At 44.0% G+C, this 25679-nt stretch overlaps 1 protein-coding gene across 1 annotated transcript; it reads left to right on the forward strand.

Annotated features, from left to right (window-relative positions):
* Nucleotides 1-637: 637 nt before the first annotated feature.
* On the forward strand, nucleotides 638-25679 carry LOC118774918 (intermediate filament family orphan 2-like). Its single transcript, XM_036524514.1, has 9 exons — nucleotides 638-1664; nucleotides 17881-17941; nucleotides 18483-18578; nucleotides 21294-21464; nucleotides 22563-22708; nucleotides 23581-23740; nucleotides 24720-24818; nucleotides 25068-25192; nucleotides 25434-25679. Exons 1-9 carry the CDS (start codon nucleotides 1144-1146, stop codon nucleotides 25537-25539), a joined length of 1485 nt encoding a protein of 494 aa, XP_036380407.1. The 5' UTR covers nucleotides 638-1143; the 3' UTR covers nucleotides 25540-25679.

Consider the following 25679-nt stretch of genomic DNA (forward strand, 5'->3'; position numbering starts at 1 on the left):
AGCATTTTATGCCCTTTACATGCCCCAGGTATTGTCAGACATAAAATGAAATCCATTAACACTTCTTACAAGAATATCTCAGCAGTACACCACAGTGAAAAAAGGAAAGGGCGCATTCAGCGTATCTGTTTGCATTAACAGTGCATAGTACATTTTCTTTTAAAGTAAGAGATCCATGCTTCCACGTCCTACAGCACATAATAAATAAATTGTCCATTTTATTGTCCAGTTTTTTGAAGCGTCTCACAGCCTGAGGGAGACTGAGAGACACACACCTGAGAAACCTCCACCACTCAAAGCTCTTGTCTCAAATGTAACCTATTCTATACTAAATTGCTTTACCTATTACCTTATCAGTCGTTATTTTTTAGTATTTTTAAATTTTATAAGCTTTTATTAAATATTTCAAATAATTATTTACTATCACTGTATTATTGCAAATGCTATACATGTATTTACTGAGTCCTTGTGTTATTGTATTACAGCTGTTTGTGTTTAATATGTACGATATAAGAAAGAGCGGGGGCGGACGAGAGTGATTTTGTACCATGTTCCGCCTTTAGCAGCTGGAACTACAAATTCAGCAGCCTGTAACACGGTCCAGCGCCACTCAGAGGCAGAGCGGAGACATGAAGCTTTCCAGCTAAAAATCCCAGTGACCGCCAGCCAAATGACAGAGGCGAGAACAGCAGCAGAGAGAAACGTGGGTTTGTAACGGAGAGCCTGCACTGCATCAGCACCTATCGAAGGAGGAACGGCAAACGCACGGTGTTTTCCCTGCCTTACGGTACAGCACGTTGAATAGGGGAAGTGAAAGGAGGAATATGCCACCGCCCCTTTGCGTGTCAAAATGAGCTGACGGCTGTTTTGGGGGACAATATAAAGGTGTTTTTAAATTTGCGGAGCCTGATGGGGAAACTGTGATTATGGAATATTGACGGTGATGTTTGCGCCACGTCCAGCCGCATCGTCTGCCTCACTCTAAGGATTCATACAGTAGGAAACTCCGTTGAACACTGGCCTTTTCTTGAGGAAATCGCAGCTACTGCCTCACCTCTTAATTCATAGGGGTAAACGGGGCCGTAACCTTCCGTTTGAATTTTGACAATCGTTTCATATTTTGTTTTTGTTTTGGATACAATTATGAGCTCGTTACTTTTTACCGAGGTTTCACCAATGAATGGAGTCGCCTTGGTTCCAGTTAGCAGAGTCTCGCCCACTGGTTCGGGTGCGGTACCCAGTGCTCTGCGGAACGATTTGGGTTCCAACATTCATGTCTTGAAGACCCTGAACCTGCGATTCCGCTGCTTCCTGGCTAAGGTCCACGAACTGGAGCGAAGAAACAAGTTATTAGAGACCCAGCTGCAGCGAGCCTTGGACCAGACGCGTTACCGATCCCTCTATGCGCGTGAGACAGCGGTCCAAACGGATGTCACCTCTGAACCACGGATACCGGGATATCATTCCCGGTTACCTGGAACTATCTGGAGTTTCACCCATGTGAGGAAACAAGGGGAACGGTTTGAAACTCTTCAGGGTCCCGGTGTTACCTGGACACATCCAGACGGTGTTGGGGTTCAAATCGATACCATCACCCCAGAAATACGAGCACTCTACAATGTACTCGCCAAAGTCAAGCGAGAAAGAGACGAATACAAGAAAGAGTAAGTGGCATATCCTGTCATCGTTCCGTAAAATTAAATACAGATATAAAATTTCTATACTATTTTGAGCAGTGGTTCTGTTCAAACTTGAAAAACACAGCATTTTGGGGAAACATGGACTTTTATCCATTGCATAAAAATGTTGGCTGCTAAAAAGAAACCAGTAGGAATATTTCATTCTTGCAGACATAGTATGGCGTTCTAAATTCCTAACTAATCAATTAAATTCCTTTTTTTTTTGAAAACATGCCAATATGCGCTTTCTAAGCCATAACGTTTTGTGAATTCAGCGAAACTGAAATCCAAACCATTGGGTATAATTATTGACGTTATGCAGCAATTAATAATCGCTTCTGGTAATTTGAATTCCAAACCCTCTCTCAAAAGTCTCCCTCCAAAGTGGAATTTTTCCACGCGATTGAAGTTCATGCATGGAGACAGTAAGACAGTAAGACATGTAGTATGTCTTAACACAGAGCGTAACATTATCACCTCCTACAGTTAATTCGGGTGATACGTGTTTATGGATACGCGATACGTTTCGAAAACTGGTTGAGCTGGATACGTTATGTCAAAAAGTGATCGTAGGTTTCTCCAAAACTATGCCTAATCCCAATTGTTTTGTGATGAAGGCTCAAACTGGTCTAGCGCCAGAGCAGGTAGTATTAACAAGCGATTGGAAGGTTCCCGCTTTCTTTCTCTTCCTCTATTTTTATCATTTGTTTCTATTGAAAAAAATCACCAGAGCATGTTTTCATTTTGTTTTCCTTTACTAGATCGTTTCCTTGACGACTTCTTGTTGCCGAGAATTGATGGCAGTGCTTGCACTAATATTAAGTGCAGAGTCGTTAAGTGGTAAAGTTACACACGCAGTGGTTGGAGAATTTCCATGCCACTGCACGAAACTAAATACTGAAATGTCTTTTCACTTTAAGGAAGTGAGATATTTAACCTCAGAAACAAGTAGGCAACACTTTCTCCAAGAAAAAATATAATGCCTTCATATGCTCTGTATAGCCATAAATACTTATGCCAACCAGACTGTTATAGGGTGTGCTACGTCACTATCCACTTCAAAATATGGCATGTCATATCCCCAATTTGGCATTTCAAAGTAATGTCATGTATGACGTGGAGACATAGTGCACCAAGACAGTCTGTCGCTTGGCACAACATTTGTGCCTATGAAGTTGTGTAGTTTGTAGGTACTGAAGGACCCTTCATAGAAAGAATGACCCAAATTAACTGGTTGATGTACATATTTATCCAGTAATGGCAGAAACCAAATAGATTTAACCTGCTTACAAGCTGACAGAAACTTTATTCATGCTTGGAAGGATGGTCCAGAGTGAACCTCACATTGTCACATGGAGAAGGAGAAATGGCCTAGGTCCACCCTAAAGGGTGTTAGTAGCAGACTCCACACCAGGGGAAAATACAGAAGGGTGCACAAAAAGTCATAAATCCTATGTAGACATCGGGATATAAGGAGACAACTGGGGGTGCACTGGGGGTCCGTCTGGAGGTGCAGTGCACCCCTAAGCACCTCCATAGCGCCGGATGAAGATAGCATGAAATAACAAGCTCTGCAGTGCCTTTAAAACACCTCTCACCCTTACAGGTGTGTGTAACATAGTGGTTAAGGAGCCTGATTTGTAACCAAAAGGTTGCCAGTTCAATTCCCCACTGGGGTACTGCTACTGTATCCTTGGACAAGGTACTTAACCCACAAATGCCTCAGTAAATACCTAGCTGTATAAATAGATAACATTGTAAAAAAAACTGTAACTGTTGGAAGTCACTCTGGATAAGAGTGTCTGCTAAATGCCAATAAAGTAATGTACAGCCTGCACGCATGTGTTTTGCCAAGTACAACTGTGTGACATACTGTGCAACCCAGCTCATGACCACATGGCACGCCCTTGCTATAATATAGCCCGAGAAACCCAATGTTTTTCTGCATATATAGAATCTCCAAGGCGAGCGTGACGATATTATGAAAGTCAGCAGTGTTGCAACCTTCAAATGCAGTTCGCTTTTTCCGGATTTAAACTTCGTGTATCAGCAGAAATGACTGGAGCGTACCATATGTAGTTTCATGTAGTTTTTCAGTCTGATGATGCAGAACTGAGAGTATTTATTTGTTGTGGATGGTTGTCACGGACACACAGGCACTGTGAGATCAAACGAAACAGAGACAGTAGGAAGATTTTACCTTGTATCTTTATCTTACATTCAGATCTTATATTCAGATTTGTGGTGCAGTTTCAGAAATGTCCACCCAAAGATAAGCCTGACACAAAGGACCCAAAGGAGAATCTCTTCAGCTGAGATGCCAGAGCGGCATCTCCAGGGGTTGTTTTGGGGCAACAGAGTAAAGAAGAGTCTACAACAATTTTGAAAGCATGCATTTCCTACCTATGTATCATTCATGGACATAAAAGGCTGCAGTTATATAACATATGCAGTAACAGTGAGTGTTGTCAGCAGCTCTGGAGTAGACACTCTGTCAACCCTCAGTGAACCAGGGTCGTGGTCTCAGTTCAGCAGAAGCACTCCAGAACACACTGATAGGAACGCTTAAGAGGAACTTGTGTACCCCTGCTTCAGAGAACCTGCTTTAATCTGGACCCTGTTATTTTTGTTTTCAACTTGCCTTTTAAAAGTTCCTGTATTGATTGGGCCTGTGATCAAAGCAGTCCTGGTTCCTGTGAAGCTGATGTGATCTTTGGAGTCACCCCAGTTTTATGCCATGTAGGTGAAGGATACAGAAAACAGCCTGTATTGTCAGACTGAAGCATTTTCTGCCGTGCGGCATTACTCAAAATGTACACTTACATCACATTTATTCATTTGGCACATCCCTTCATCCAAAGCAGGTGAGGCAGAGTACAACACAAGCAAAAAGCCATATAAGGAGTTAACAATATTAGAAGTGCTGCATGCCTGGGTTTCAGTAGTTGGTCAGGCAAGGTACAGGCTAGCTGCTGGAGATATGAGTGCATTAAACCATTTTTTAGTAATGGAAAACAAAAATTAAGACATTAGAAATAGTTTTAGGTAGTAGTGATTCAGGTAATCAGGTGAGTGCAGAAGAGCTGTGTCTTCAGGTGTTTCTTGAAAATGTCGCTCCTGAACAGATGGTCATCAGAACAGCACACCTTTCTCCATCACAGAGGGCTGAGCAAAGCACTTAGATATCAGTCAATCACCCAGTGCTGGGTTTTGTGCAGTGCCATGGTGATTTCAGTGAAGGAAAGCAAGTTATGAATAAAACGTCCATTCTTAGTGAGGTGTTTGTCTTCTGAAAATGAACTGGCACTGGCAGCAGAGTAGTCCCATTTGTATTTCTGTGCTTTGACCTGTGGTAGGGTTTTTACAAAGGGATGATAACAGGATCCCTCAAAGAGGCTCAGTCTCTCTCTCTCTCTCTTCAGGGACACGCAGTTCTGCATTCACAGATGCCCTGCATGAGTTAGTGTGAGCCCCACAGGAGGCAAGGGTTTACGCCTGTGCTGCACATCGCTACGCTCAGAGCTTTGGCTGTGGAACATGCTGTCTCTCTGTGGCAGGGTGCTCTGACCGTGATGCTGGGGTTTTGTTTCGAGAGGCCAAATTCCAATTTGTCACTCGCGCAGTGAAACCGTGGATGTCCTAAAACGAACTTCTGTAGCAGTGCCTTCAAGCTGAGCTGAGTCAGATGTGCGGATGCCTCGGTCTGATTCTTGGAAACCACTCTAGAGGCAGTTGTTTGTGTGTGTGTGTGTTTGTGTGTGTGTGTGTGTGTGTGTGTGTGTGTGTGTGTGTGTGTGTGTGTGTGTGTCTGTGTGTGTGTGTGTGTGTGTGTGTGTGTGTGTGTGTTTGTTTGTGTGTCTCTGCATGCCTATGTGTATGTGCTGGCTGCACTGACTAACACAGTTGTAATTATAACAAAGAGCTTGTAAGCAATGGTTAGGAAGAGTGGGAACAAAACCCTAGATTCCTGCGCTGTTATGCATCACATCCAGGAACAGTCTCACTGGAGCCTCATAGTCATGTTGTTTCCTGTAGAACAGGCTTTCTACAGGAAGGAAGCCCATGACAGTCTCCAGCAGTTTTTCAGCTGGCACCGTAAGCATAAAGAATGGCATAACTTCTTAAATAATTTCTGCCACTGAGGTAGGAAGACCTAGAGACCCTGTGAGACACAAACACTGTATTGTCTTCTGAACAAGAAATGGTGTGTATTTCAGGGCTGACTGGCTTTTTGGAAAGCATTTCAAAAATCCTAAGCGCCACACATTGAAGAATTGTTTTGAATTTCCAGGATATAATTAATCGTCACAAATATGAGATATACATTTCCCAAAAAGGAATCAAAACTTAGTTGACACACTACTTCTGAGGACAAATATTTGGCTAGATAAAGTTCGCATAGATGAATGAAATGGTTTTCCCTTCCCTGTGTTTTACCATGTTTGGAAGGCTTAATTGATCTCCAACGTCATATTTCCTCTTGTCAGAGAAGAGAGACTCAATTGAGATGCTTTTCAATGTCATTTCCAATGTCATTTTAAACAGCAAGACATAGAGACAGACACACAGCTGTGCCCAGTGTCACATGATCTGATGTCCTCTTGTCCATTGGATGGGGCAGGGTTCTCATTTTTTAAGGTAACATGAGATTTGTTTTTGCTTGGCTGCACTTCACCCTGATTTTTTTTTCCTCATACTGATTTCTGTATTTCTGAATTGGTTGATCGGTATTCATTTAACATGGTAATGAGTTATTCTTACCTTGGCTGCATATTGCTGAAATCAGGCTGTAGCTGAACATGTTTGGACCTTTAAACTGACTGTTTCTCGTTCTCACTGTTCAAATGTTGTGGGTAAACTTTCCATTCTACATTCACTCTGGGACAACAGAGAATTCATTTAATACATTTAACTTCTTTATTGCTTCTCTGTTGACTCAGGCACTGATACTGATATCATAGATAACTGGGCCTAAGCACCAGTGAAGAATGTGACCAGTGAGGTTAGAGGGGGGCTGGGCTGAGGGTGTTGTTACCCGTCAAAAATAGAGCATGATTTATTGTTTGGACAACACAAGCGCAAAGCCACACGGGGAACAGACCGACCATAAACTCTGAATTCTATAGCTTGAGCCTATGTTTGCTTTTGTACATACACAAACAGACACACACATACATATAGATATGTATCATATATCTGCATGGTAATATATGGTAAACCTGATGTGTACAGATCATATACCTACAAGACAGATATAGAGAAAAGAGAGATGCAGATATCAACCATTTGTCACTTCTCACCAGCCAAGTAGTTCTATTCACCCAGGGTTTGGTTGCCCAGCTTGTGTTGTTGTATTGAAAAGGTTACTTGCAGGTTGATGAGGATACGATGAGTACGATGCTCTTTGTAACTCTGAAACACTGAAAAGGACAGTGGATGTCTGTTTCATTATCTTACACAGTTTTTAATGACAAAAATTGCTGGTTCTGGGGGGGGGGGGGTCACTCTTTCCCCCATTGTTTGCACCTTACACCACAGATCTATTGGCACAGTATACTTTTATGCATGCAGGTAATATAGTGTAGCATAACTTCAGAAGAGAATCATAAGAAACTGAGAGGATGGATTGATGCATTATGTGAGAAAAAGCATTTATGAGAGGTTGAAATAGGAAGGGACACTGTCAAAAATATTTTGTTTGTTTGGGTATTTAATTTTAGAGAGAGAGGTGGTGTATTGGATTGGGATGTCCCAGTAGTGCCTTTATCCTACGTTCTTTGGGTTACTTATGAATTCTCAGAAACTCTAAATCATGTAAACTTCGCTGTGTGGTCTGTAATTGAGCGATGTAGTCATCCCTTACAAAACTCATATAGAAACTGTGATTAGACTGTACAGTAATAGTGTGTCATTTTCAAGCTCAGGAAAGACCACAGCATTTGAAGGGTAATCACCAGCTGTCCCCGTTCTCCTTATCCTTGCACTGTGTAAATACAGAGCTGACATGTTTAGAGAGGAGATATAACAAATATAGTACAGTCTGAACAGTAGCTGTGGGCATTGTGTTTAGTTTAGTGCTAGACCTCAGACACAATTAAATGCTCTTCATAGAAACAGTTAGACTAATGGCATTCTAAAAGCATGTCCATTCAGACTCTGTGTAATGGAGAGCTCCTGGTAATGTAGTGAGAATTTGTTACCCTGCGTTGATATCATATTCTGTGTGTCTACACAACCACCGTATCCTCATGTTTTCACTGAGCACTCCAGTTCTCTGATGAAGGCTGAAGTGCTGTTTTTCCTTTCTACTGAAATAGGAATATGTACTTGTATGTAAATCTTTTGATATTATTACAGTGGTCTGTAGCATCTCTGTAGCAGTGCATTATGGGAATGTTAAAAAGCCCAAACTCTTTAGGGCCTAGCACCAATTCTCTCTACCTAGTTACTCTCCTCTCCTGCTCCACTCTTTCCTTCCTCTCTGTACGTTTCACTCTCTTCCTTCTCTCCTTTGGTATTCATTATCAGAAAAGCCCCAGCAGGGGGATTTGAGGCCCACAGTTCTGTGTGCTGATGTATTAAACCTTTATGGGTGCAGACACTGTCTGGGTGATGAATAGATGATGGTATTATGAATTGCTGCGTCACCACCAGGGCAGTGAAGGGTGGGGACGTTCTGTCTTTTCTGAGTGAGTTTTATGTCTGTAACCCTGAGGGAATCGTAATGTTACTATCAGCATGCTCAAATTAACATGAACCCGATGCACGCATGGCAGTAACTTTACAAAACTTACGACTTCAGAACATTCATTCAGTCATAATTCACATTGCTGGCTTGACAATTTCATTCTAAGCGGATACAGGCTGAAGGAGTGGAAATGAATGTGAAATGGGTTACCCATGACACACTTTCATGAAAAGCATTTATTGTATTTTTTGAGGTTTGAGCACCCCTCTTCAAACCCGTGTATGAGAAAATGAAGGCAATGGTTGGTTGTCCCAGCTTTATGGACGTTCTGTACGCATTATGGTACAGTACCTTACAGAAACCTCCAGTAACACTTTGTTACCATAAATCTTTAGATGTGTTTAAATTTGAGCTCTCTTTCTTTTGCATTCTGTTGAGTAATCCATTGTACCTGGTTACTCAATGACCTGATGATGACATTCCCAATTTAAATTATCTGCAGGTGCTGGCTGTTAAAATAACTGAAATCAGTTCATAGTGGCCATTTTGTAAACCAGTCTGTTGCTGATTATGAAGCATCTTAGCTTTGTTTCCTCTCAGACGTTCCTCTTACAGAAACGATGCATGATGGAAAGAGGTGAGGAAACAATAAGACATTGTGTTAGTGTTATACTCTATAACTCTTAGCATTTTCCTCATTTCAGTGTATTGGATCGGCTCTAGCTAAGTCTCTGACTGATTTATTGTGTAAGCCATAACAATAAGTTCTGTTTTGTTTTGTGAGGCTTAGATATTAGTGCCAGCCCAGAAAAGGGAACTTGTGGATTTGGTCTTGAATCTGGTGTTCCCCACCGCTTTAAATCAGTGTCTTCTGTGAAGCAATATGCTTACCACAATGTATTTTTGATATTAAATTTATTCTTCACTGCTCTCTCTGGTTAAATATCAGTTATTCATTAAAACATTTTGTCAGATATTCCTACATAAATTAAAATTTATATTTTCTGCTTAAATATATCTGTTCTGTGAGGGTTACCATGTTAAGACGAAGAGGAGGATGACAAATACCAACAGAAAAGAGACGTGTGTGTTAGTCAAAAGCAGGAGAGAATGAATGGTTAAGTGGGAACAGGGGTCGGTCTGTATGTTAACAACATAAAATAACAGAGGGTACTGTGTATGTGTGTGTGTGTGTGTGTGTGTGTGTGTGTGTGTGTGTGTGTGTGTGTGTGTATGCGCATTTGGGGGAAGGGCTGGGAGCGGGCCTGGCAGGATACACAATTACTCATCCTCACAAGGTCGGTTTGACACAGCCATGTCCTCCACCCGGCTGCCAGTTATCTCACCAATCTGATAGATATGACTCCTTTTCTCCTCTTTGATCTCTTGGTACACAGGCGCCATTTGGGGGGAGAGGTGGGGGGGGGGGGTTTACAGCCCAGACAGAGCCGTATCCGGGCCCTGTCTGCGTGTGAAATGCGGCAGGCATGACACTGACACGTCTCGGTATCGATCTCCGCTCTCAGCCTGGTAGAAGCTGGCTGACTCAGGAGCCGGGCCTCCTGCCCAGATGTAGGCAGAGCAGAGCCTTCATCACCCCCGGGGGGGCATCGATCCACAGGACAGCCCCCCGTGTATGAATTATTGAGGGGCAGCTGAATTTAGCTCCATTGCCCTGTGGATCAATGGAACAGAATCCTGAAGGGACACTTTCGGAAGCTCTCATCTTGGAAGAGAATTTCTTAGAGGTAACCTCTAATTGGACTACAGCAAGAACTCGGAGTCCAGTGAGGAGGGTGAAGGCTCATAGAAAGTAAATAGGAGGAGCAGGTTTTAAGCTGCGCAACATCAATGGTTGACAACATAGTAGATGTTATCATGTAGGCCATTGAATTATGTGCAATTTTCATTAATCAGAGCGGTGGAATCACTGGTATGGCCACAATGCCCCTCTTAATGTTCCACTTAAGGCACTAGCACACCTGTGAATACAAGAAGTGGCATCAGACAAGGGTGTGTCTCAAGCCCAGTAGCTGCAGTAGATTGGACACGCCCAGAGTGTTAAGCTGTGTTGCACATCCCCCTCACCCATTGCTGCGTGAGGTTCACTCCAGATGGCTGACAGGCCGTGTGGCAACAAACTACTGAGCCACTCTCTTGCTTTCTGACTGCTGGGTTTCCAGAGACTGAGGAAATCAGGCTGTAACGACCTATCCACTGAAAGGCTCAGGGGAGCATAAGACCAGCAGCCTCATTAACTTTAATACCAGGGGGCCTCCATGTATTCTTTATGGAGCAGAAATGGAGAGGAGAGAGAGGCAGGGGGTGGGCAGTTTTCCCGTCTATAGTTACGAATGACCATTTACTGGGAAATTAAAGCTCTCTGCAGTACATCTTCCTGCCAGGCGAGGTGGAGCAGAGACGGTCTCCATGGTAACATTGACGTTGTCAAACCGAGGGAATAAGACATGTAATATTTAGGCCAGCGTATTCCTGGACCTTCAGGAACTGAGTTTGACATCTTTGCTTAGAGTGGTTGTTTCACCCTGTTTCGATAAGGCTCTGTAAGGAGAAAAAAAAATCCACCATACATGTTATCTTATTGAGTCAAATTGGGTTAGAGGATACGTGATGCAATTTATATGAAGAAAAAGCTCTCCTCCTGATTAGGCTTACAAGACCTTCTCTCAGAGCTGGGATCCAGAGCGTGACAGTGTTTCAGAGTGTTTTAAAGGCCTCTCACGTATCAAAACAATGTACAGTAAATTGGCACCTGCTGGAAAGGTGTGTTTTGGGAGGCCTCACAGTAAGCTGACTCTGCTGATCAGTGAGAGGGACCCCTTGTTGATGCATCAAGGCCCCTAACATGTAGTCATTTGACTTTCTCCTTCAGAAAACTGTCAGTCAGGCCTTGTTCTGGCAAACCCTAACTGGAGCGCACTCTCCTGAAAAGGTAGAATTTACAGTATTCCAGACCTTGGCTGTTCTCATCACCAGAGCCTGGAGTTGTGCTCTACAGCCACTGTTACTGCTTAGACCAGCTAGGCTCCCCAATTCCCAATAGACCACTAATAATCCCCGAAAAAGTCTTACACATCATACCATGGGGGTGCTGTCACAGTTCTGAGTCTGTGATGACCAACAGACAAATACATGGCAAATACATTTAAAATGCATTAATGCAGATCAGGGTCAGCGAGCAGAGGTTCAGTGCCAGCTGATCAAAAAAACCTTCATTAGAGAACATATAGAGAGCAGTGAGTGCAGGAATAGAGTGGTTAAATGTGTCATAATGAGATTAATATTTTATAGGGCAATCCATCCACTCAATAGCTATACAGACACAACATAATCACTAAAGTCCTTGTCTTTATGTGTCTCGCCAAAATCGAGGTCTTGGATTAGATTTGGGTTTTATTTGGTTTTCAGGTGAATTGGATAACCAATATCGCTTAAGGAATATTTAGGACAAGGAAAGAGAGCAAGGCAATCCGTCAAGCTGGGCACTTCAGTGATGAATGTCCTGTATCTTTAAATAAACAGATGTTGGTAGTTTAAGTGATATTTTTTCCTGACTGTGGAGGCAGCCAGAATTCAAGTTCATTTTTATCCATGATGTATTCATTTTGAAATACTCTCCAAAAGCATGTGAAAAGGAGTAAGTTTTCATTGCACATTTTAATAAGTGGTATAGCAGCTATTTTTGTCAAATATATATGCTAACATGTAGTGTAGTAAATTGTGGTCATTAGTTTGTGTTGAACTAACCTTAATTTTGCATTATTTCATGTGTGATGGATGCAATGACTTTGAGTGTTTCTCCTCTTTGTGGCTTTATTTACATATTTATATTTGTTCATTTACTTTATTAACTCAGCGTTTCTGTATTTTATCGAATACAGTATTTTATTTTGTCATTTATTCCTGATGAATGAGTGTTGTCACTGGTTTGCAGAGGATGTGGTCCACACTTCATTGCTGTTGCTGGCACAGTACATGGAGGTTTCTACTCCCCATATGTTTCTGTGGTAGCGTTGTCCACCTCACCCCTCCCAGCTGTCCTCTTCATGTAAGTGCTCAACGTTAGCGACACGTCCAGAGAGGGTTTGAGGTTGAGGTTATTTAAGAGGGGTCTATTTGAAGTGCCGTATTTCTGACTTTGCTGAGTCATTCACTCCATCCTGTCCCCCCTCACCCACCATCATCACAATGCTGGTCTCAAAAGCACCCATGTTAGAAACCCAGTCAGGGGCATATTAGTGTAAATAAATGTGACTGTTTTTCCCCCTGTTGAAGATTATTTGTGTCTTCAGTTATCTTACATGGCCTACCTGTGTTTGTGTGTATGTGTGTGTGTGTGTGTGTGTGTGTGTATGTCTGTGTAAGCGTGTATTGACGGAGAATGGGGCAAACTGCTACCTCTTCTTTACAGTACATGTGCACATGGATCCTATACTTTTCATCAGGGTGTGGCTGAGTCTGTTATGCTGGTCACAACAGAGCTTTACCTTGAAACTCTGTGGTCTCCCATTTCATTGCCATCGCCCCCACCCTCGCTTAGTAACACCTGCTCCACATTTAGGCAGTACCCATGCATCACTCACGTGTCAACGAGGAATTATTACATGTGTTTTGATACTGTATTCGCATGGGGTCACCGAGCAACTGAAATGTTTTCGGGGCTGCCTGTGGCCTTGGCGTGTCTCGGGTGAGGTGCTATATTTAATCAGAACATGTGGAATGCAGAGAGGGAGGTGATGCAGGTGGTGGAAAGGGACTGAAAGATCTTTTTCACGCTGTGCGTCAGGTACAGCCAGTGAGAGAAAAGAGGAATAAGGGAGAGAGAAGGACGAGAGAGAAGGGGCGTGGAGGAGAAGCACAGGAGAGGGAATATTGCGTGGAGACGGATGTGGGTGGGAGGGCATCGTAGATCACAAGAGGCACCAAAATCAATAGCCATCTTTACAGTTCCCCCCCTCATATGGTGATTAACCCACTGACATAATTCCTCATGCTTGCTCATCTGTACCAGTACAAACATCCCTTTCTCACAGTCACAGGTTATCGTAACAAATGATTTGGTAGCCGCACAGACAAGGACACACATACACACACACACAGACACGCACACACACACACACAGACACACACACACACACACACACACACAGTGCCACACAGTTTTACAGGAAGTAAATGTACATGCTGTCATAAATCATGCAGTAGCTTAAAAGACTTGATTACAGAACAGGAGCCAGTCATTTGTGTCTTGGCCTGTTTCTCTGGGTGGCATCAATAGCTTTGGGGGTGGCATGGTGGCTCTTGTTATTGTCTGTGTTCCTGTTATCTCCAGGATTCCCCAGCCATATGTAAGCATGGTGTTTGGGAAATGGTAGACATCGTCTAACATTCAAGTCAAACTGTATTAGTAGAATGTCTGACATTCAGAAACAGAAGACAATGAAGCGGTACCCACCACAGAGACATGTGATTGTGGAAAAAACTGCTTGTGGATACTAAAGATTAATCATCTGAACATCTTGTACAGGGCAGACCATGATTCAGATGCGATGCATTCAAGACAAATGTGAACACAATTGCCCCGAAGTGACTGTAGATGTGAAGTTGAGATTGCAGTTGTGTGTGCTGTGGGACAGTGCGGTTTTCAGCGTGTCGTCAGACAGCCCCTGTAGGAATCCATTCTCACCACAGGGAGTGTCACTGAATCTCTCCAGACATTCCTCGGCTCAGACAAACTTGCAGATAGTAACAGAGACAGATAAAGTGAATTCATCGTGTGTGTGTGTGTGTGAGTGTGTGTGTTTGTGTGTGTGTGTGTGTGTGTTTGTGTGTGTGTGTGTGTGTATGTGTGTGCATGGTTGTATTTTTGTGGATTCCCAGAGTCTCACCTCTTCCTCTGAGTGGTGTTATTTCACAAGGGGCCTGATAGTTTTCAAAATAGACTATACCTGTTTCCATGGTTACAAGGACCCCCCCCCCCCCCCCCAACTCTTTGTTTTTGGTGTCTTATTTACATTTGACTTAAAACTGTTTTCTCAGTGTGTGGTGATATTTCTCAGTGTTGGATTCGAAAGTGTGCTAATTAAAGCAACAATTATGGTTAAGTATAAAAGTGGTTGGTCAATTATACATACATATTAAATATTATCAATGGAAATTAGAGAACATTTGAATGGTTTTGCCTTTGACTGTTGGCCTTATAAGTGCCATTCTTCCTCTAAGCTAAATTTGAAATCTGTTTCTGTCCCTCTGTCTGCTCTTACTTGGGGTGTAACAGCAACAGTGAAGTGCCTGTGCTTTGCAACCCTTATACAGAAACCTTTCCTTTAAAACAGCATGGGACATTGTTTGTAGCCCCTGACACTGCAAAAAAAGAGGAGCTCGATGTAGGAGGTGAGATCAGGGTCACGCGGTCTGCGTGTGTGCGTCCGCTTTAAGCCCAGTCACAGGCCTGGTAGTGCTGCTCTACCAGGAATGCCAAGCAGAGATCTGGCTAGCGGAGAGAGTGGAGACACAGACACGAAACTGGCAGGTCATGGCTGGCTTACCCTGCCCTTGTAAGGTGACCTTCTGCTTCGCTGTCACCCAGACTAAGTCAGACAAAGAGGAGCAGTCCTTTCTTGGCAGGGTCAGTGCGCAGGATGGAATAGCGTCTGTAAGTGCCTGGATATGTGTTTTGGCTGTTGTTGCGAACAATAATCCAAGACTTCGGGCCATGCTGTGCAAGGCTTATTAACCTGCTTCTTAGAATGAGCTGCATGCCTTTGCCACATGACTGCTGTGAACTCATAGTAACCGGGACACGACCCGGCCTGTCTCTGCTGCCACGGACTGCGCTGAGACCAGCTAATGCTGGGGATAAGGGCCCAAAAACCCCGTCATGTGAATCCCAGTGGGAAAAGTGGGACACATTTGGGAGGTCTCCCATTATGGGCATCAAGTAGAGGTGTTAATCTCTGTCTTAACAACAATACGATGCAATATCAATACCGAAGATATTGATAAGATTTACCAGAATGTATCTAAGAGTTCACTTACATACAATGCGATATGTTTTCATACGATCTATTTCAATACAATATAATTCAACATAACCCTTAAAATTATTGCATGCTCTTGAAGAACTGTAGTGAATATAAACATTAGTTCAAAATATGCCATTGAAGTAACACTCAGTGTTCAAAGGTAACTAGGATTGCTGAAAGTGGTGCAGTTTCATCCAGATTGCTGCGCTAATATGAATTTAGATAAATAAATAAATAATCAGTGGTACGGATCAATTCTCAAATGCAACATCAATACGGCTGTACCGCTGCTTTTGCATCAATACATTGATACAAATCAGTGTATTGTTACAGCCCTGGCATCAGTGGGTATTGGTAGTGGCTAGGGGTCATGGGAATGGGATTATGCTTATCTGCTGGGTTCACTGGGTGTGAAATCGTCTGTTGTGTTTGGATAAGCCAATCTGCGCAGCACCGAATGGTTTGTGATGATTGGGTAAACTGATTGCAGTGAGTGAAACGGTCTTTGGTGATTGTTGAGGACAGGAAGGAAGGTGCTGTCCGTCACACTGCTCGATCCCTTATGAGGAAGTGATGCGCTTTACCTATGGAGGAAGTGATGCGCTGAAGTGCACAGGATATGATGCGCAGGATATGATGCGCTGTGTCTGAGAAGGAAGTGCTGCTCTGTTGTACCTGCCAAGGAGGTGACATGTTGTACATTCAGAGGGAATAACATGTTCTAACTGCAGAGGCCAGTGCCTTCACTATCATTGCAGTGAAGAGTTTTCATTCCAGCAGAGAGGAAGGCCAGCTCTTTGGGAACAGTGTGTGGCTGAGTAACTACTGAAGCCCAGCCAGGGGAGGCTGAGACAAAGCTACTCACAAAGTGACAATCCAAGTGTCAGTAAGAACCAGTGCAATCAGGCACGAAAACACTGTTCCCTTTACTCTTACCGGTGTAGAGTGTATAGCAAATTAGGAGCTTTAGAACATTAACAGAAAAGAAAGAAAGCAAGAGGCAAGAGGACTGAATGAACTCGGCGTCCTTTTCCAGGTTCATGATGTCATTGGCATGACTTGGTGTCTGCTTGCGCTGCCATGGTGATGGCGAGGAAGGCATGTGCATAAACGGCCAGCGAGCTCTGTGATTGGTTCAGAACTGGAGGGGAACAGTTTAACTGTCTGCCTGAGGTCCCACACACAAACACATTTGTTACATTGAGCACTTCCTTTTGTGTCTTCTGTCGTAATATATTTATGAACTGAAGAAAGGAAGCTGTTACATATATTGCACTGCACTTTTAAACAGAGGGGATTTTACCTGTCTTATGTTGTGGGATATATCATTTACCCTTTCAGTAACGTCACAGATAAGCATCTTTGAAATGACAGACACAAATGTGGAAATGATTCTAATTTTGTTTTCGTTGCTAACAGAAAGAATCATGTCAGGTGTTTTCCATCAACGCTATCCGAGGTCTGTAAACATGCTGGAGACAGAAAGTATGCATTGTGGTAACATGCTGTGAGAGATTATTTCAGGGTTGCCATAGTGACTACAAATGACCCATCAAGACCAAAATTATTTGTGTTGAAGAATTATGACAGCCATAAAGTCCCTCAAGCAAAAAAAAAAAGTCAGGTAATTACCATCAATCAAAAAACTGATGGTATGTTTACTGATTATTGATTGTGGTTAGTAGTAAATGTTATCTATGTTTCCTTAGCTCCTTTGAGTAGCCCTGGTGTATCGTCCTCTATCGACGGAATGTTGCATGTGATCTGCCCACTGAATTCCTGCCAGAGGAATTCCATTGAAAGCTTTGTGGTTGTTTGGTGGTTTCCATCTCCTTGTGTTTGACACTACTGATCCAAATGGAAAAATTTTTTCCTCAGTTTGTGTATGTGCGATAACGAGTGTCTGGCTGCTACGTGCTTTAGGGAGGTTAGCTGGAATACATCGGGGCTTCTGAGTTGCAGTTCTCATGGGAACATCTCAAACAAAGCTGTTTAAAATCCATTCTCTTCACAACTCAGGTTTCCAAAATCTGTCCTGTAAACATTTTAGTTTTCCTAAGCAAGTTATGTTTATTGTTCTCTCATGTTGTGTGTGTACATTTGGAATCCAAGTATACTATATCTTTCAAGAACATAGACTGTAATTAAGTCCCAATTTAAGACAACAAATCTTCTTTGAAGAAGCAATTAATAAATTTTTAAAAAATCAGGATGATGCTAATTTCATTAATAATTTCATTTCAGTCGCATTGACTGGATCAATGTCTTTTGCTCTCATTTTAATTTATTTATATTGACTGAAACGTTCTTGTGCTGCAAAATTTTGTCTAATTTTGGTCCTAAAGACTGGGAGATGGTGGTGAGGGGATATATGACTGCACTGGGTAACATCGAGGATGATCAGCCTCCTCAGACTCAGAACGAGGGTTTCATTTGGCTGACCACAAACACGTCTTTCCTGTTGCAGGTGGGAGGAAGAGCTATCCAGAAGACAGCAGATGGAGGCGATGGTGCAGGCTCTCCAAGAGGTGAGAGGGTGACTCCATCTCTGGTCCATATAGCGCCTTTCACCCATACCCGATCACTGTCTGCTACATATAGCGCCTTTCAGCTTAAACCGGCTGACCCTATCGCTGTCCGCTATGTACAGGGCCTTTCAGCTAGGCCAGCTCACCCATCACTGTCTGCTATGTATAGCACCCTTCACCTAAATCAGCTCACCCATCACTGTCTGCTATGTATAGCGACTTTCACCTAAACCAGCTCAACCCTTTCACTGTGTTCTGTGTGGAGTGTCTGTGTGTTAGAATATTGAGTCTGTGTGTGTTGCACTGTGTAAGGTGTTGAGTGTGTGTGTGTGTGTGTGTGTGTGTGTGCAGTGTGTCTGTATGTGCTTTGTGGAGTGTGTGTGTGGTGTTATGTCTGTTTGTGTGGTATACAGAGCATAATGCATAATTTGAATGGGTACACTAATGTTCTACTATGCTGAAAGTCGCTCTGGATAAGAACATCTGCTAAAAGATTGTAACGTAATGTAATGTAATGTAATGTAATGTAATGTTTCCTCAGAGTGCCCAGGAGTCTGAGCTCATTCAGGAGGAGCTGAGCGAGAAGGTGGACAGACTGAAGGCTGAGCTGGTGGTCTTCAAGAGCCTTATGAGTGAAGTGAGTGTCGTCTGTATTTTCTGCCCTATTTCTCGCCGCATAGTCCTTAGAGACCAACTACTATACTCTTCTCACAGTTTATTCACTGTGCTGTCTACATAAATCAATCACTATACTCACCTCAGAGTTCAATCACCATGCTGTCTACTGAGACCAACCACTATACTCTCCTTGATCACCATGCTGTCTACAGAAACCAACCACTATACTCTCCCTAGGGTCTGGTCACTGTACTGCCTACAGAAACTAACCACTATACTGTCGTCAGGGTTTGATCATTGTGCTGTCTACAGAAATCAACCACTATACTCTCCTTGATCACCGTGCTGTCTACAGAAACCAACCACTATACTCACCCTCAGGGTTTGATCATTGTGCGGTCTACAGACATCAACCACTATACTCTTTTTAGAGGCCACACATTATTCTTTCTTCACAGTCTGACCAGTGTACTGTCCTCAGTGACAGTGTATTTTACTTGAGCTTCTGCCCTTTTGGCCCTAAAATCGAAAGTGCCTTTTCCTGTCAGATCGACCATTGCTAAGCCATGCTCTTTTTAAGAATATGAGCCCCTGCCCTCCAGAAAGTCTGTGCATAGCCCTGCTATTACAGCTGTCCAGACTAGTATCTGATTCACTTTGTGTGAATGTCAGCTCTGAGGAGAACCAGCAGTGAGATGCAGAAGCTGCTGTCTCTTCCTTATTGGGATTTTTTTTGCTGCAGTGGAAAAATATTCTAGGGCAAAATCAACACAAGTGCCTCAGCGATTACAACTGGATCTGTAAAACAGATAGATCAGGGACCTTCTGTGCTACGTAACTTCTGTGGCATTCATTATGTTATGCCCCGGGAACTCAGTCCAGGCACCCAGCTGACTGCCGCTGGCCGGCTCTCCCTAGATTTGGTCTGGAAAGAATAGACAGAATTAGCAAGGAGCAGCCCGCACTTCCGCTGAGACGTTTTGGCGCGTCATAGCTCTGTTTAACAGCCCGGTCTCTGTTACTCGGTTCCCAGGGGATTTCATGTCACTGTTGACTCATTATCTTTATAAGGGATGCATGCGCTCATTCGTCATGTACTCAGTTTAGTGCTAATCTCACTGACTCCCATGGTGCAGTGCAGTAATTTCCTCAGAGGTGGTCTGCTCTGTTGCTGCTCCCGATAAAGGGTGCCTGGCAACAGGCCTGGGCTGACAGAAGCCCCCTTTTTGACCCGGTAGAAACCCTAAAGGGGAACCTCAACCTGAAAGTAAGATACAGACCCTGTCCACCACCCATGCACTGCCCAACGACACCCTCTGCCTCTCCCATTACTCAGATCCAGCCTGAGTACTTTACACCAGGCCCACACCACATATTATATTTACATTACTTATTTTAACTTTACATTCAAATTATCTTTTTTATCTAGTTTTTATTTGTATATACAGTACCGGTCAAAAGTTTGGACACAACTTGTATTCTTTATTTTTACTTTTTTTTTGTTTACATTTTAGACATCAGAACTATGACATAACACAAATTTTAAAAAAATTAAATCTTATAGTATAGATTCTTCAAAGTAACCAAAAATATTTTACATCAAATCTTATCTTATATTTTATATTAAATATTCCATTGTAAATATAAATATATTAAATATATTAATATTTTACATTAAATAATCTATTTTTATTTTCATTATAAATTGATAGGTTTAATATGTATATTTATATTTATTCCAGTTCTCTTTTTTTCTTTTTTACTCATTACTCACGCATGTCACACAGCTGGGTTTTTGTTAGAGCAGCAGAATTAAATTTTCTGGCTAAGGGGCAAAACAATGTCCATCCTGGGATTTGAGCCAGCTCCGCTGAGGTCCACAGTTTGTTCTAATGGCTGGTCCAAGCCATGGCCCACGGTGCTTTCAGCTTCAGGGGGAAGGCTAGCTGTGTCCTAGTGCATCCTCTGGAGAATGATGCCCTGTTATTTTTAGGGCCCCGTGCTGCCCCGTACAGTGGATCTGTACACTGGCGCACAGTGTACCTGTCTGTTACACAGCAGACCCTCGCCTCACCTGTGTGTGCCAGTCATGGTGTTATTATATCCCTCTGTGAAACATTGGGCCTGGTGCGACATGATGCTGTTTCTCGATTCTTTGTGCTCTGTAAACAACAGCATGCAGTGAGACATGGCCAACTCACTCACACAGAGATACGATAAAGGCAGTTCTTCTTTAGACCACTGGTTAGTCTAGGCCTCGGAATGATGTTATTGATTGGTCTTTTTCACTAGAAACATGGAGTGCAGTTAGGTCAAAATTGTGTGTGTGTGTGTGTGTCTGTACATATACGTCCATGTGTATGTTGAGTAGGGGCTGACCTCCTTGGTTACCTTTCTTCCACTGTGAACATATTGCATTGGTTACCCAGTGTTCGGTACATTCAGAACCACATGGGCCCAATCCTAACAAGGTCTCCAATGTTAAAGGTGGGCATTTCTGCCTTAGTGCCGCAGTGTAAAGGGGAAATCTCCTGAGCTCTTGTGCAAAATCCCCATATTTTTGATAAGATGCTTGCTAAGAATTGGCACCAATCACATACATGCCCTTGTGGTCAGTTTGGGCCTGTGAGCTGAACAGTTTGCCGGGTAGATGACTGGGCATGACAGTGAAAGGCAAGACATTCGGTTGCTGAGTGGTTTCCGTAGCTCTCACCAACAACTCCTCCCTCCGCAGCAAATGTCAGACCTGGACACGCAGATCCAGGAGAAGGCCATGAAGGTGGACATGGACATCTGCCGGCGGATCGACATCACGGCCAGGCTGTGCGACGTGGCCCAGCAGCGGAACTCCGAGGACATGTCCAAGATGTTCCACGTCAGCCCGTCCAGGGCCCTCACAGACAGGGTGTGTACCCCACGGGGCAGGCCCGACCCTTTCCCCACACAGGGGTATATACACACCACACGCAGGGCAGGCCGAATCCTGTCTCAGATAGGGTGTATAAACACCACAGGGCAAGCCTAACTCTGTCCCTGATAGGGTATATACACACCACAGGGCAAGTCTAACTCCGTCCCAGATCGGGTATATACACACCACAGGCAGGGCAGGCCGAAACCTGTCTCAGATAGGGTATACAAACACCACAGGGCAAGCCTAACTCCGTCCCAGATCGGGTATATACACACCACAGGCAGACCAAATCCTGTTGAAGACAGGGTAGATACACACCACAAGACACGGTGGACCATTTCCCCTATCCGTACTGATACTGTAATATTCCCCTCTATGCACAGAGTTATCACATTGCAGTGACACAGCTGGCTGGATGCCGGGTGTCGGCCACAGTCAGAGGACACTGATACGTTCTGAAGACACTGATTCAAGCAAACTGAAAACAGTCTGCACTGCACTATTGTTTTTATGATCAAAGAGGAGTGGTTTAGAAATTTCTCTGCATGTTAGTTATGTATGTGAATAATGTTTAGTAATATGAAGGGATATAATGGAGTTACCTACAAAACAATGACAATTAAAGGGAGTATTACTTTTCGTTCTAGCTTGTTTATTTTAGCTTGACGGTTTTGACTGTGCTGGTAACTGAGTACAAGTTATCTTGTACTCAGTTACCAGTTGTACTCTTGAGATTATTATGTTTAGTAATAATCTTCATAATGTCATTGCCTAAAAAACAATAAAAAAAATCAAAGGAGCATTACTTTTACTTGTGACTTGTTTATTTTAGCTCGACAGTTTTGACTGTGCTGGTAACTGTGCACAGGGTGTTCAGAGTCAGAGTCAGAGAGATTTTATTGTCAGCCCATCCATATGCAGTACACAGTAGGGTTGAAATAACGTTTCCCTGGGACCCATGTGCTACATTTCAATCAACTGAATAAATACACAAGACAATAAATAGACAGTAACAAGACAATAGATGGTGTTGATAGGCATGTGAGATCTGCAGGGGATAACTGAATGCTGGCTGTCTCTGTTCTACAGGGGGCGATGGCCTGCAGAAGGAAAGAGCGTAAAGTTGTGTCAGACGAGGAGAGCTCGGAGATGGACGCCGACCCCAGCACCTCGGAGGAAGAGGTTACGGGATCGCTCAACATCACAGACGAGATGAAGCGCATGCTGAACCACCTGTGAGTGCCCCCTACTGGACACTTAAGTCCATGTCACTTTACCCAGTTTCAAAGAGGAACCGCTCACACTGTGATGGCTGTGTTCATGCTGCGTGTCTGTGTGCTCCTTTTATGAACACCAGCTGTTCACTCCCTCAAGCGACAGTGAAGCATTTCTCTGTGTTGTGTGCGTGGTCCTGGCTTCAGCCTGGTTTAATGTAGTTTTACTGGTTTAGTCCTGCAGTGCCACTTATCGGCAGTGCGCAGAACTGCATCCGAGAACTGCATGCATTTTCATTTCTTAAAAAAACAGCACATACTTGCATGCTCGCCAAGTGATTGCAATACAAGAGGACCCTTGGCCCTACCATTTTTTGAAGTAGCATCACATGCAGTGATACTGTTATTTCTGTACGTACCTATCCATTTTTAAGTCTTCATCTTGAGCTGTTGACCATACATCAGTATAAAATGAGTAATTTGTGAGTCAGTAACTTCACGAGTGTAACTCTGCTGATGATCTGTGTGGTGTTGTTCATCTATTTTCCCCTGTTGTGTCTGTGCCCTTTTGTACCGGTGCTATTTTTCCCTGTCTACTATCTTTCTTCTGTTGTCATCGTTCTCTTTGTGGGGTTGTTGAAAGTGTGGCTGCTTGTTGTTGCTTTCTCCTGCCATATTTCTGTGTCTGTCCCGTTTCTTTCTTTGTTTTCTTTCTCTGCCTCTCTATCATCTCTCCTGTGCCTGTCTCCCTCTTCCTCTCCATCTCCGCCTTCTTTCTTCATTTGTTCTAGCTCTCTCCCTCCCTCTCCCTCTCTCCTTGCCTCCCTCCCTCCCTCTCTCCCTCCTTTCTTGCTCCGGCGCAGAACTTGCTCAGATAATTGCTTTGTTGCCAGGAGGGAGACGTTTGACATCGATGATGACTGTGACAGCCTGAGCTGGGAGGAGAACGATGACACTCTGCTGCTGTGGGAGGACTTCACCAACTTCAACACCCCGTCGGCCATCTGCACGGCCTCTTGCATGGCCGACTGCCACGGGGACGGCTTGGATCATGTGAGTCCACACATCAGCGCTCCAGTACTCACCTGCACAGCTGCATGTCTACACACCACCACCCCCTTACACACCTGCATGTCTACACACCAGCACTCACCTACACACATGCATGTCTACACAGCACCACCCCCTTACACACCTGCATGTCTACACAGCACCACCCCCTTACACACCTGCATGTCTACACACCACCACCCCCTTACACACCTGCATGTCTACACAGCACCACCCCCTTACACACCTGCATGTCTACACACCACCACCCCCTTACACACCTGCACGTCTACACACCACCACCCCCTTACACACCTGCATGACACACCAGCACTCACCTACACACTTGGATGTCTACATTCCAGCACCTCTCACTTCAGCATGCTGGTTCTCTAAAACCTTGCGCTAGAAGAAAACAGTGCTATTGGTCGTTTTCCCATCGGCTTACACCTCCACAGAAACTTTTTACAAAGGAATAATTCAGAATATTTCACAATGGCAAAAGGTCTGCAGCAAAGACTGTATTAAATAATAAAGGGATATATCTCTTCATAAAAGGCTGTTCAGCAACGTCTTCATTAGGCAGCGAATATGTACATTCATAATGCTGAATGTATGTCCGCAATGCTGAATACTGAGTCTTTTTCCACTGTGCTTACCCTCCGCCCACGGACAACACTTCTCTGTGCTTACAGTAGTATGCATTGTGGCAGCAGTGTGGCACAGTGGTAAGGATCAGAGCTTGTAACCGAAAGGCTGCTGATTCAATTCCCCGCTGGGGCACTGCTGCCGTACTCTTGGGCAAGGTACTTATCCCAGAATTGCCTCAGTAAATATCCAGCTGTTTAAATGGATAGCATGTAAAACCTGTAACCTGTGTAAGTTGCTCTGGATGAGAGCATCTGCTAAATGACAATAATGTAATGTACGTAATTAAATTTTTTGTGTGTGACAATTGTCTTCTCCTCTCCTCCCCTTCAAGGGCTCCCAGGATGGCAGCCTGGGCAGCCTCATCGATGAGACAGAGTCGCTCTTCAAGACGAGAGAGCAGGAGTACCAGGAGACCATTGGGCTGATTGAGGTGTGTGTGTGTGTGTGTGTGCGTGTGTGTGTGTGTGTGTGTGTGTGTGTGTCCACAACTGCGGGAGATTTTTGCCCTCTCCTGCAGTTGTGAATGATCAATGAGTCAGAGGAAGATGTGCCAAGACAGCAGTGTTGGTTCCTCTCCCCACTCTCTGCTCCCCTCCCTGAAATCCCTCTCTCCTCTCTCCTCTCTCCTCTCTCCTCTCTCCTCCATCCCCTGATCTCCTGCTCTCCCCTTCTCTCTCAGATGGAGCTGGCTACGGCAAAGAGTGACATGAACAGACACCTGCAGGAGTATATGGAGATATGCAGCATGAAGAGAGGCCTTGATGTGCAGATGGAGACATGCAGGAGAATGATCAAGGGAGGCAGGTGGGAGAGTGCTGCATCCACACTGCGGCTCTGAGTCTGTATAGAACAGCATAATACCGAGTCTTTACACAGCAGGACAGAGTACGTACAGAGTAGTGCCAAAAACACACACTTTAGTGCTGAATATAGGCAGGTCAATACTGAGAGACTTTGTATGGAGCAGAATTGTGCGATGGCATGGCTGGATTGCCCTTGGGTTACCTTGTGGAATTAGCTTGTCCTTCGTTCCCTCTGACTGCAGAAACTCTCCATCCTTCAGTTCGGTGGCCAGCAGTGACTCAGGGAACACTGACGAGATCCAAGACGAGCTGGACAAGGACGGAGACGCGGAGGGGCCAGTCAGCTGATGGCCACGCCCGCCAGGCCACGCCCTCCCAACCGCCAGCTCCTGACAGAGCGCTTCTCACATCCCGAAGAACATGGAGGAGCACGCCCCTGACGCCGAGGGGCAGGCCACTCCCACGACATGAGGACCGTTTAGCGTCCC

Source organism: Megalops cyprinoides, chromosome 3 (assembly GCF_013368585.1).
Source record: "Megalops cyprinoides isolate fMegCyp1 chromosome 3, fMegCyp1.pri, whole genome shotgun sequence".
Taxonomy (NCBI): Eukaryota; Metazoa; Chordata; class Actinopteri; order Elopiformes; family Megalopidae; genus Megalops; species Megalops cyprinoides.